Below are 13928 nucleotides of genomic sequence, written 5' to 3' on the forward strand. Positions count from 1 at the left end.
CTGAGGGTCTGCCATGTGTCGCGACTGTTCATTTCCCGGGAACGTGCAAGTGGCGCCTTAAGGGAAATGACGGTTATGCAATGATGGGTTACAATTAATGTGTCATCAGGCGTGCCCCTTGGTCGACACGTGGCCTGGCCATTTTGAATTTTGGGAAGAGGTTTTCTCCTTTTCCCGCGTCTCTTCTCGTTTTCGCTTTACTCTTTCTTGGCCCTTCAGCTTCTTGTGCACGCTTCGTCTTCGTCTACTCCCTATTTCTGCTTTCTTTGTCTTTCTTGTGTTTCTTTGAGTTTTCTTGATGGCTGGTGGTCATGGCGTTGGTTCTACTGCCCCTGCTAGGGGCAAAGCATGCGGTAAGGCGGTGGTTACCGGAAGGGGCGCCGCTGAGGGAAAGGAGGTGCCTCCGCCCGGGGACTTAGAGTTGAGTGTCCCTGGCTACGAATGGGTAAAACGCGAAATGGCCAAGTTTGCAAGCGTTTTTTACTCGAGTTTGGAGGTTGATGCGCTCTAGGAGACGCACAGGATTTGTGACCCCTCTATTTCTCAGATGATTCGATTGGAGCCTTGTTCGGCTAGTGAAGGTGTGTATATGAAGAGGTCCGTTGGTTCCCCCTCCTTCTATATGTATCAGAGTTTTTTCAGGGACTTGGGTGTCTTCCTTCCTTTGACGCAGTTTGAATGCGACTTTTTGAACTACGTCAATGCGGCCCCCAGTCAGTTGCATCCCAACAGTTGGGGTTTTTTGAGGGCGTTCGAGGTTTTATGAACGGTTCTAGGGGTGGAGGTGTCCCTTCGGGTTTTCCTCTCTTTCTACCAATTGAAGGCGGGCGCCCCGCCGTACGGGACTCTTTCTTTGAATGGGGGTAAGGAAGGGGGTTTATTTACTCCTTATTCCCAATCATATAAAAACTATAGGCAAGAGTGTTTCCGGGTTACTCTTGTCGATGTCGACCCTTTGGAGGATGGGGGGTTCTATTTTGGCGGGCTGCCGAGGTTTCCCTTCTACTGGTGCCGTGACCCGTCTGGGTTTCATGGGGTGGATCCCTCGCAGCTGACGCCGTCGGAGACGGCTGCTGTCGATGCTTTGAAGGCGCTTCCTCGCCCGCTAGACTGTAAGCTCATTCTGTCGCTCGAGCGTTCGGCGCACAGAGAAAGAGATTTGGAGGGTGAGTCTTTGGTAACTTTGTTTATGTGTTAGGGTTTTATGCTTGCTAACGTGCTCTGTCCTTTGCTTTCAGGTATTGTGGGAAAGGACTTGTGGCGTGACTAGAAGCAGTGCCATTGCTACAATTTTGTTGAGCTTGAGGCTTCTAAGGCTCAGGGGGAGGTAGAGGTCTCTCCCCTAAAGGTCAATCGGAAAAGGAAAAGGGTCCCGAGGGAGGTTGGGGGAGCCTCTGTTCCTCGCGAGGCGGAGGAGGTTGTTACTGGGGCCACCAGCGTTGAGGTGGCGGGTTTGCCCGGGAGTCTCCTGCCCCAGGGGAGCTCGGGTGGTTTCTGAGGGGGCAGCGTCGGCTGCCGAGCCTTTCGTCCGTCCTGCCGGGGTATCTATCTGGGCTTCTGAACGAGCTATTGGGATTGCTTGTCGATGACTTGCTCTTTCTTTGTACGTTCTCTTTCAGTTCCATGAGTTGCGATTGTTTATTGTAGGTGGAAGCTGCCGTCAAGTCGACTTCCCGGGCTGCTGGCCAGGTCAGTACGACTTCTAGAGCGGAAGTTCCGACCGTCGGGCGAGTTACCCGTGTTGTTGAGGTAAGCAACGTGTGTTTGCGATCTCTTGATTTGCTATTCCCCGGGTTGTTTGTTGTCTGGCGGGGCTTAGACCTTTTCCCATACTTCTTTTGCAGGCGGGCAGGCCCCCCGGGGTTCTGAAGGTTCCGAGGTCGACGGCAACGGGGGCCGATGTCCCTGGGGCAGAGCTGGGGGCTTCTGCTGCTACTTCGGCCGATCCTCGTGGGGAAGGTCCTAGCTCTGGGGTCCCAACCTCTGCACCTGCGGCGAGGGGGCCTCCAAAACGTCCCTATCTTGCGTACTGCTACGCGCAGGAGGGCGCCCCGACGCGATTGGAGCACCTGAGCGCGTCGGAGGAGATTGACTCACTGTGGAGTGCTTCGTTGACACCCGAGAAATTTTTTCTGAGGGGGTCGTTGAGCGCGGCCGACCAGGCGATGTTCGAGTCTGCTGGGCCTATGGGGAGTTTTGATGCCGCTCAGATCTTCCTACAGAGGGGCACAACCATTGTGGACTACTGGAAGCACAAGTGGTCGCGACAGCAGGAAGATCTGGCGAAGCTGAAGGGCTAAGTGAGGCCTTTGGTGGAGGAGAACAAGGTTTTGGCCGCCACCCTGTCTGAGGCGAAGATGCAAGGGGCTGAGCTCCAGGCGGTCCGGGGGGATCTCGCCGAGACCCGGAAATCGCTGGAGGCCGCCTTGGGCACTAATGAGGGTTACGCTAGCTAGGTTTGCTCCTTGGAGGAGGAGGTGACTTTTTTGAAGGGCGAGCTGGTGTCCGTAACCGAGGAGCGTCTCCGCGACGAGGTGGTCCTTGGTAGTAAGGAGGAGGAGGTGGCTGCCCAGAGGGTAAGTCTTTCGAATTTGGAGGCCGAGAATGCGGCGTTGAAGAGGAGGCTTGAGGAAGTTGAACGTTCTGTGGTAATGGAACATAAGAGGGGCTTCCTCAAGGCTGCTCGGCAGGCTAGGCTCCTCGCGCCGGGGTGCGACTCTTCCGGTATGCATTTGGAAAAGGTTGTTCGCTTCGGGTGGTTAGTCTGAGAGGATGATGTCGAGGAGGGTTCTAGCAACGACGTCTCCGTATAGGACAGTTTTGTTGTGTATACATTTTTGTATCCGTGTTTATGTATGGATCGTGATCTTTGTATACGAGTTTTGTTCTGCACCAGTGTTTGGTTTTGGTTTTTTCTCAAGTTTTAGGGCGCACGTTCGGTGCCCGTTGCGTAGGTGGTTTTATTTTGAATTTATTGTATCGAGACTCAAAGTCGGCTTCGGCTCTTTGTTTGATGGCGTGTTGCGAGGGTTCGAGCTTATCTTTTGCAATGCCGGGGTTCAAATTCGACCTCTAATAAGCGTGACGAGGTTCGTTTTCGACCTCTAATGAACGTAACGAGGTTCGTTTTTGACCTCTAATTGAGTATAGGTATGATGAGGTTCGTTTTCGACCTCTAGTTATCGCGACGAGGCTCGTATTCGTCCTCTAATAATCACTGCGAGGTTCGTTCTCGACCTCTAATAGTCACAACAAGGTTCGTTCTCGACCTCTAATAATCGTCGCGAGGTTCGTACTTGACCTCTAGTAATCACGGCGAGGTTCGTTATCGACCTCTAATAATCACGACAAGGTTCGTTCTTGACCTCTAACAATCGTGGTGAGGTTCGTATTCGACCTCTAGTAATCACGACAAGGTTCGTTCTCGACCTCTAATAATCGTGGCGTGGTTCGTACTCGACCTCTAGTAATCACGACAAGGTTCGTTCTCGACCTCTAATAATCGTGGCGAGGTTCGTTCTCGACCTCTAGTAATCGTGGACAAAATGATGAAAGTAAGAGTATGAATAAAAGGGGACGAGTCATTTTATTGATGAAAATGTGTGCCTCGTTAAAAGCCCTCTCAGCCAAAGACTGAGGCGGGAAAAGAGTGCACGGCTCATTGGTACAAAGTTCAACTGAAATAGAACTTGAGATGCGTAGCATTCCAAGTTCGCGGTATGGGTTTCCCGCTGAGTTCTTCCAATCTATATGCTCCATTTTCCAAGTCTTCTGTGACTCGGAAGGGGCCGCCCCAAGTAGGTGCGAGTTTTCCATCTGACATGTCTTTTCGTGCTTCTCCTAATAGTCGCCATACCAGGTCGCCTGCTCGGAAGGAGCGGGGTTTTACTCGTGAGTTATATCGCCGGGAAGCTCGGAGCTTGCAGGTCTCTTCATGGATTTGGGCCTCGTCTCTAAGTTCGTCCACCAAGTCGAGGTCGGCTACCAGCTCTTGGGCGTTCTGTTCGCTATTGAAGACTTGGCGTCGGTGCGACGCTTCTCCGACTTCAACTAGGATCATTGCGTCGGCTCCGTAAGTTAGCCTGTAGGGTGTTTCTTGCGTGGTCGACTAGGGGGTACAGTGATATGCCCAGAGGATGCTGGGGAGCATGTCAGGCCACTGCCCTTTTGCTTTCCCGAGCCGTTTTTTAAGCTCTTGGAGGATGACCTTGTTGGCTGCCTCGGCCTGGCCGTTGGTTTGGGGGTGCTCCACTGAGGTTGGGAGATGCTTGATTCCGAGTTCTTGGAGGAAGTTCTCGAATTCTTCTGCGATGAACTGTCGTCCATTGTCAGTAATGATGGTGTGGGGGATCTCGAACCTGCAGACTATGTTTTTCCAGGTGAATTTTCGCACGTTCTCGGTGGTGATTTTGGCGAGTGGGCACGCCTCAATCCACTTGGTGAAATAGTCGATTGCCACTAGGAGGAATTTTAGCTGACCCTTTGCGGGGGGGAATGGCCCAAGGATGTCCATTCCCCACTGGGAGAAAGGCCACGCTGACATCATGTGGTGAAGGGCTTCGGGAGGTTGTCGGCGTGCGTTGCCAAATTGCTGGCACTCTTTTCATTTTTGGATGTAGTTTTGGCAGTCCGACTTTAGAGTGGGCCAGTAGTATCCAGCTCGGAGTACCCTGGTTGCCATTGAGCGCGCTCCGGAGTGCATTCCGCATATCCCCTGATGGATTTCCTTGATGACGTAGGTTGCTTGAGATGTGGTCAGGCATTTGAGCAATGGAGTGGAAATCCCACGTTTGAATAATTCATCATCGATGATGATGAATTTGGCTGATCTCATTCTCACCTTTCGTGCTTCGTCTTTGTCTTTGGGCAGGGTCCCCTTTTTCAGGTGGTTCCAGATGTCCGCCATCCATCCCCGTTCTTCAATGTCGTTGACATTGACGATTTTGTCGTCTAAGCTAGGTGAGTGCAGGGTTTCCTGGATGATGGTTCGGTGTTGACCTGGCCGTTTAGTACTAGCGAGTTTTGATAGGAGGTATGCTCTGGTGTTTTGCTCTTGTGGTACATGTTTTATAGAGAATTCGTCGAAAGACGAGATCTAGCGGGATGCAATGTGGAAGTACCGCTGTAGGAGGGTGTCTTTTGCCTGGTATGTCCCACTGAGCTGTTCTACCATGAGCTTCGAGTCGCTGTTGCAGTTCACTCTTCGAGCTCCGAGATCGTGGGCTAGCCTCAGACCGGCAAGGAGCGCCTCGTACTCTGCCTGGTTGTTGGTTACTTTGAAACCGAATTTGAGGGATTGCTCTAGGGTGACTTGCTTTGGCCCTTCCAGAATGATGCCTGCACCCCCACCTTTGGTGTTGGAGGACCCGTCAACATGCAGGGTCCATGCCTGGGATTCTTCAGTAGTAGCTGGCGTGAGCTCAGCTACGAAATCGGCTAAGCACTGGGCTTTCAGGGGTCCACGGTTTTCGTACTGGATGTCGAACTCGGACAGTTCTATCGACCAGGCAATCATACGTCCGGCGAGCTCAGGTTTTCGTAGAATTTGTTTGATGGGGTAGTCAATTTTGACTACCACCTGGTGGCTCTGGAAGTAGGGTCGGAGTCGCCGGGCTGCGGTGACCAGTGCCAACGCCAGCTTCTCGATCATCTGGTATCTTCTTTCCGCGTCTTGGAGGACTCGGCTGATGAAGTAGATAGGCGTCTATGTCTTTTGGTGTTCTTGTACAATGACAGCGCTGATGGCGTTTTCTGCCACCGCCAGGTAGAGAAGGAGGTCGGTATTGTGATCCGGCCTCTGTAAGACTGGCGGGGTTGTGAGAAAGTTTTTGAAGCTTTGAAAAGCTTCTTCGCATTGGTCTGTCCAAAGGAAGGTTTTTGGCTTTTTTAGCAGGGTAAAGATTGGCCCTGCTTTCTCCGCAAGTTTGGGGATGAAGCGGGATAGCGAGACTAGCCGTCCGGACAGGCGTTGAACCTCTTTTACCGTTTGTGGGCTTTGCATTTGTATGATGGCTTGGCACTTCTCGGGGTTGGCCTCGATTCCTCTGCTGGTGATCATGAAGCCGAGGAACTTACCCCCCTGGACGCCGAAGACACATTTCTCCGGGTTGAGGCGCATGTTGTGCTTCCTGATCTAGGCGAACACCTCGGCGAGGTCGGAGGCGTGGTCCGTTGCTGAGATGGTTTTAACCACCATGTCGTCCATATAAACTTCCAAGTTTCGCCCAATTTGGTGGTGAAATACTTTGTCCATTAGCCGCTGGTATGTTGCTCCCGCATTTTTGAGGCCGAAGGGCATCACCTGGTAACAGTAGTTGGCGTGGTCAGTGATGAAGGATGTGTGCACTTCATCAGTTGGGTACATCATTATCTGGTTGTACCCGGAGTAAGCGTCAAGGAAGTTGAGGAGGGCATGTCTGGAGGCTCCGTCGACTAACCTGTCGATGCTCGGCAAGGGGTATGAGTCCTTGGGGCATGCTTTGTTGAGGTCGGTATAGTCGACGCACATACGCCACTTTCCCGAGTGCTTCTTTACTAGGACCATGTTTACCAGCCATGTGGTGTGCCTGACTTCACGGATGAAGCCAGCGTTGAGCAACTTCTGCGTTTCGGCAATGACGGCTTCCCGTCTTTCGCCGCGGACCTTCCTCTTTCTCTGGGCGACTAGTTTTGCTTCCTTATGTATTGCTAATCTGTGGCAGATGAAGTCTGCGTCTATACCGGGCATGTCAGCGCTAGACCAGGCGAAGAGGTCAGCGTTCTTGAGGATCTCCGCTTGGAGTTGCTGTCGTAGTTCGGGGGTTAATTGCCGGCTGATCTTCGTGGTTTGTCCGGGGAGTTTGCCAATTTGAAGGTCGTCAAGCTCATCAACGGGGCTGGGTCGTTCGTCATGAGTGTCGGATCTCGGGTCGAGATCGGTGATTTTTTCGTGGTCGATGTGATGGAGATGATCTTCCCATCGTGCCCTGGAAATTTCATGGTGAGGTGCGGGGTGGACACCACCGCCCTGAGCTAATTTAGGGTTGGTCTGCTGATGATGACGTTATAGGAGGTGTCGGCTTCCACAAGTAGGTATCGTATCAGGACCTGTCTGGAAACCGGGGGTGCTCCGAAAGTCGTGAGTAGGTCTACATATCCCCGAGTATGAATGCTTTTTCCTGCAAAACCGACTAGAGGTTCGGTATGAGGTTGTATGAGAGAGTGGGGGATGTCTAACCTGAGGAATGTTGGCCAATATAGGATGTCGGCCGAGCTTCCTTGGTCGACCAAGGTCTTGCGAACTTCCCAATTGGCCAATGCCACAACTATGACCATGGGATCGTCTTGATTTCGGCTGACCCCGACATAGTCGTCGTCGGTGAGAGTTATCATTGGCGGGTTTCGGCGTAAGGCGCAGGTGGCGGAGTGTACGCGATTAACCTTACGCAGGTGTTTCTTGCGGGCCGAGCTGCTGGCTCCCCCTCCTGCGAAGCCTCCTGCGATTGCACCGATTACCTCCCGTGAGAGGTTTGATCCGGGTTCCCGACTTGCCCCACTCCGCGCTGCTCCGCTGAGGTTGAGCTGAGAGTCGGAGACGTTACCAAGGTGTCAAGGGAGCTGGGCGCGGATGTACTCATTCTCGGCTCGTAATGCTGCGAGGTTTGCTTCATTGGCGGTCCGTATCGCCGCTATGTCACTTTCGTGCTGGGCACGCATGTTGCGCAGGTCAGCGTCATGCTGCTGGCGCATCTGTTCGACTTGGTCGATTAGCCTTCTCAAGGTCGCAGCGTTGCTGTCCATCGTGGCTGAATGTGCATCGTCTTCTGTTGCTCTTCTGATGTAGCTTCTAGTAGAAACCATACAGGTGGCCGATGAGGGCTGTCTCGATCGGCCCCACGGTGGGCGCCAAATGTTCTTACCAGAATTTGGTCGTAGAGGTGATCCGTCTGGTAAGATCGGTGAGCCTCCTTTGCCTGATGTATTGGTGCTCCAAGATGGGGGAGGTACCTACAAAAGAGACTCCGATGCCAAAGTTAGGGTTTGTATGTGTAATAGTCTCGTATAAGTAATGCACGTACCTTGGAGTGAATTAGGTTTGCCTTGGGCCCTTTTGGGCTTGAGATAAGATATATCATGATATGATATGATATGATTGAAAGGCGGATCTGGTTTGGGACGAGATCCTTGGAATCAGGTATGATTTGCTCAAATACCGAGCTAACGTCGCGCAGCATGTGCCCGGGGCTGTTTTGTATTGCCAATCCGGGCTCGGAGCCCGGGTGCGAAGTACGGTTAGTACAATGATAAATAATTAATATTATTTTATAAGGTTATTTTTATTTAATTTATTGATAATTTATTCTAAAATATTAAAATTTATATTTATAAATAATTAAATTAAATATAAAATTAAAATAATCTTTAAAAATCTTCTATTATTTAAGATAGACATTCATATTTTTAAATATAGAATTTAATTAAATGACTAGCCGATCATAGTTGTTTAACTTAATTTTGACATTCACCTTAATTATTTTAATTAAGATACAAAAATATTTTAGTTAGTTCAGGAGGGCATGTGGCGCAAACTACATAGTACAAACAAATAATACGAGGTGTAAATAGCTTTATTACATCTTGAAAAAGAAGGATAAAACAAACCACCAAACAGTGCAAACCCAATTCTTTAGAACCAAACACGATTCAACTCCACCATGCCCAACCAATTGCACAGCATTAACTCATTATATAGATTTTGACATTCTTTTATTTTTTATTTTAATTTAAAATAGATTAGTATTTAACTATGATGCACAAATAACACGTTGAAGTAATAAAAGAATACTCAAACAAAAAGCTAGATAACATGATATATAAAATACATAAACATATATAAAAGTAAAAAAATAAAAATTAAAAAGAGATCCATTAAAAACAAGTAGAACACTCGTACTTTGTTTTTAATCTTCTGAGATTTTCGAATGTTTATATTCCATGTTTTATTAGTTATTTATTAAAATAAGTATTCCTAAAGAGTAAAGTCAATTGAAAGAAAAGCAAATAAAAGAGAGTTCAGACCACGAGACGTAATATGGTAAGCCCAAAGGTAAGGTTTTGGGCCTCTCACCTGGTGCAATATAAACAAACACGGACGCAAGAAAGAAAAAAAAAAGGCTTGTTGGGCTCGTGGACGGTGAAGAGGTGGTTTGATTTGGGGCTCATGATATATACACCTCTCTTTTTTTGTAAGTACACCTCCTTTATATTTTTTTTAAAAATTATAAAATATTGTAGTTTTTTTTTTTAAATCTTCTATTTTTACACCTTTAATTTTCAATTTGTTACTTTCTTTTTCTTTTTCACACACTTTTTTTTTCTCTTTTAATTTTCACATACTACTAAAATAGGTAGGGTGAGAAAAATAAGGAGGTGCATGTAAAAATTGAGAAAAAAGAGGGAAGATGTGTGAAAAAAAAATAATAAATTAAATGTTGTGGATATAAAATTAAAGTTAAAAATAAAAAATAAAAAAATTAAGAATATTTTAAAATTTTAATTTTTTTAGAAAAGGAGGTGTACTTATAGAAAAAAGGAAGGACCTTGATTTGGTCACTTGGATATGAGAATTGCTTTCGACATAGCCTTGTTTTATTGGGAAAAACCCAAGTCCCACATCGACTAGAGATTAGGCAATTAAATAGTATATAAGTGGAGAGCAACCCTCACCCTACAAGCCGGTTTTGTAGGGTTGAGTTAGGCTTAATCCACTATTCTAACATGGTATCAGAGCCATTTAGATCCACTTTAAAAATGGGCCACCCACCATTCATTGATACATGCACCATGGGCATGAGGGGGTGTATTTCAAGTCCCGTCAATTAGAAAAGGGCCACCTACCATTCATTGCTACATGCACCATGGACATGAGGGGGTGTATTCAAGTCCCGCCAATCCTAGATCATTAAAAAGGGCCACCTACCATTTATCCACGTACCAAGCCCAATAGTGCTGGACGTGAGGGGGTGTATTGGGAAAAACCCAAGTCCCACATCGACTAGAGATTAGGCAATTAAATAGTATATAAGTGGAGAGCAACCCTCACCTTACAAGCCGGTTTTGTAGGGTTGAGTTAGGCTTAATCCACTATTCTAACACTGAAAGCAACTCTCACCTTACAAGCCGGTTTTGTAGGGTTGAGTTAGGCTTCAATCCACTATTCTAACATGGTATCAGAGCCATTTAGATCCACTTTAAAAATGAGCCACCCACCATTGATGCATGCCTCATAGGCATGAGGGGGTGTATTGGGAAAAACCCAAGTCCCGCCAATCCTAGATCATTAAAAAGGGCCACCCACCATTTATCCACGTACCAAGCCCAATAGTGCTGGACGTGAGGGGGTGTATTGGGAAAAACCCAAGTCCCACATCGACTAGAGATTAGGCAATTGAATAATATATAAGTGGAAAACAACCCTTACCTTACAAGCCGGTTTTGTAGGGTTGAGTTAGGCTTAATCCACTATTCTAACATGTTTGGTTACTGGCTTTTGGGTTCGTGGAGAACGTTTTTCATTCACACCATCACTCATTTTTATTGTTTGTTTCATGACTTAGGAAAGCCAAAATCTAAGTATCTTATATATCTTTTATTAGGAATTGATGGAGACAAAGCAATTCGTATCTTTATTAAATAATAAAATTATATTAATTCAACTAAATCTATGATTTATTTTTAAATTTTAGAGTTTTGAGTTTGATAAAAAAAATATTTTTTTTTATAATTTTTTAATAATAAAATAGTATAATGATTTATTAAATGTGGATATCGAGATTATTACTAAAAAAAATATTTTTTTACATATAAGTAATAGGATAAAACACTTTATGTCTCTATATATTTATTTAAGAATATTTAAAAATTATTAATATTTATTGAATTAATTGATGTTTGTGTCTAATTTTTAAATATTAAAATTTTAGATTTGACTCTTGAATTTATAAGAATAGTTAATTTTTTATTATTTAAAAATTTTAAAATAAAATAATTCAAAAATTATATAACGAAAATGACTTTTGTATATAAATATAGATAACGGAACACAAACAGTTGATTCAAGTTCCTTATAGATGAATTCAAACATATTAAACTTCTCATCACTTAATTAAACTAACAAGCTTTGGTCTTTAAGGAAAAATGTAAATGACACTTTTCCCTTTCAAAGCAAAAAAGTAAGAAGTAAGGGCAGACTTTCCCTCCTTACAAATTTTCTCATTTTCTTATATTAATGTTGCTCGTGGCCGTCGTTAATTTTTAAAAAATATACACATGATTAGAATTGATTATAAATTTTTTTGTTAATTTTTTTTTCCACAATGTGTGAAAGAAAAGTGTTTAATTAATAATTATTACTAAATATCGTTATTTCAAATAGTATTGAATTTAATTTTTTTAAATAAAATCTCGATTCGAGTTTTATAAATAAATAAATTTTAAATTTTTTTTAAAAATAAAAAATAAAAAATAAAAAATGAGGCTATCTATTTGTCCTCATTCCCAACCTTGTTTCCTATTTTCGTGTGTGATTGAATGGTCCTGCTAAATCCTAATACGTTAAATGAATGCTGTTTTATAGGACAGGGCAGAGACGTGGTCCCTTTGATGGCAATAATTATGATAGACAAATGCATCTATTGTTTCTCTGTCTCATTCTACTTTGCATTGTGATCTCCCTCCCTGTTTTGTTTTTTGTTTTAATTTTTATTTCACTTTTTTTTTTAACTTTTTAGAAAGTATGCTGATATTTTCCATTTTAATGCATTTTTGTAGGCTAGGCTTCATTAAATATCTCTTTGTCTTTACAAATACCATCATTTTTCTCGTTTATTCTTTCAAAACAATTTCACAGTTTTTTTTATCTCGTTAATTTCGGTCAATATTTTTAGTTTCTATCATTAAATTAGATCTATTAAGCAACTACATGTGTATCTCATGTGTATGTGTGGACTCATGTATATGATAGCTACATGGTAACTACTATTTGTGACATTTTAAACATTTTTTTTTCGTCTATAGAAAATTCTTAAGTTTTAATTTTAGTCCAAAATAATTAAAATCCAATTTTAATCTTTATTTTTTTATTATCTAATTTTAGCCTTTTTTAATCTCCAAATTCTACTTTATTTATTTACACATTTACTTCAGTATCATTGCATAATATCTATCATTCGATCTATTGTTAGAAATTAGAAACGAAAGTGGAAGTGAAATCACATTACTTACTCTAATAATAAATCTATGACGCAAACCCAAATTAAACATCAAAGCCGATTAGTCATGTTCGACACTTTTCAATAGTTAAAGAAATTTTAACATTTTGAATATTTAATTTAATAGTTTCTACAAAATCTACTAATATCATGAACAGATCTCGACTTTATTTAGTATCGACGTGTTCCTTGCTAAACTCTTTTGTAATAAACCTTTAGAAGACCTCATAACAAATCAATAATTTCATCGAATATTCTTATAAGGAGAATTTTAACTTACTTTTTCTTGATTCTAATGAGCACTAGCTTTCTCTTGTTATGATTAACAATGTATAATAGTGACAAAAAAAAATCACTTGGGATACTTCAACATAAAAATAAAAAAAACAATCTTAGACGCTGATCCTAATATTAGTACAAATTTGTAGATGTTATTGATATAAAGCTCTAAGTATTGAAACTTAGTTATATATTAAAGGATGTTAGAGAGTGTACTTTAAAGGTTGTGGCACCATTCGGACAACTTGTTTGACATTAAAGCAAGTATATATGTCCCTATTTTGTTGTATCCATGACTTTTTCTTTTTCTTTTTCTGTTGTCATTGTTATTGTTGTACGATCATTATTGTCCATGACCTTCTTTTTAATTTTACAGCAAGACAAGTTTTTCAACTCCAATTTCTAATTCGTGTTGTCATTTTTAGAACTATATAGCTAGGGGTATAGGCTTTGTCAGCATCATAATGATCCGTTTAACTCTTCACCACCTTCAGCTTTTTACCATTCATTTTTCTGTCATCGCTTGCACTCCAATTCATGGTATATTGGTATTAAGTACCCCGATCTTTTAATTATACAGTACCTTCTAAATTGAAAGACCAATTTGAGTATTTATTTGATCATTATTTACCATCTTTAACCATTGGATTTAGTTTTCTTATTTTGCTTTTATCTTGGTTTAATTCTTCATTTGAATGATGTATATTTGGTCAGTTAACATTAAATTGGATTAAATATTCTTCAAATGTCAATTTCAATATTAAAGCTGGCAACATTATGAGAAATGTTGATTTGAAATCATAATTCACTAAACCCAACTCGATCGTGTTAAGTCAAATGCTCTCATATTAGAGATAAGAGGCAGTACCAGCTAATCATGCCCTTAATTAAAACACTTCCATTTTTCAATCCTTTTCGTCGAAGTCATCACAAGAACAAACCAATTACCTTGATTATCGGTGGGGAAAATATCAAACCTTTGACTTTGTCACATGTTATGTCTAACAATGCCATGATTTTAAAACAACAATCGATACATCTCTTTGTGGCACTTGGCATCAGTTTACAGACTCTAGATTAATTAATGGAGTTGAGCTAAAGAAACATAACACTTCCTCCATTTTTAAAACCTTGGCCAATGTGGAATCATATCTCCAAAAATGTATAAACAAAACTTTCCCTTATTTTTCCCGATCAAATTGTTTCCTTAGATTTATAAAATGGGGGTAAAGCTTAGACAATGAGGAAAGCTATTGGCTATATATGTGACACTTGTCAACGAGGAAACTTAATTTTTGCCACCTTGATATAGAAATCAAAAAATTAAATAAACAACATTTGCTGTTATGTCAGGGAATATGGCAATACTCCGATTCTATTATATATTGCAAACACTAGTAA

The 13928-nt window shown here is 43.0% G+C and overlaps 1 protein-coding gene across 1 annotated transcript; it reads right to left on the reverse strand.

The window, feature by feature from the left end:
• Positions 1-5095: 5095 nt before the first annotated feature.
• On the reverse strand, positions 5096-5650 carry LOC145950073 (uncharacterized). The gene has a single exon (XM_083061001.1). The coding sequence runs from the start codon at positions 5648-5650 to the stop codon at positions 5096-5098; it is 555 nt and encodes a 184-aa protein (XP_082917127.1).
• Positions 5651-13928: the final 8278 nt, after the last annotated feature.

The sequence above is a fragment of the Cajanus cajan genome, chromosome 7 (assembly GCF_000230855.2).
Source record: "Cajanus cajan strain Asha chromosome 7, NIPB_CcT2T_4, whole genome shotgun sequence".
NCBI lineage: Eukaryota > Viridiplantae > Streptophyta > Magnoliopsida > Fabales > Fabaceae > Cajanus > Cajanus cajan.

What these genes read in the sequence shown, in the direction of transcription:
- LOC145950073 (XM_083061001.1), bottom strand. Translation starts at nt 5,650, where the DNA reads ATGATCGAGAAGCTGGCGTTGGCACTGGTCACCGCAGCCCGGCGACTC.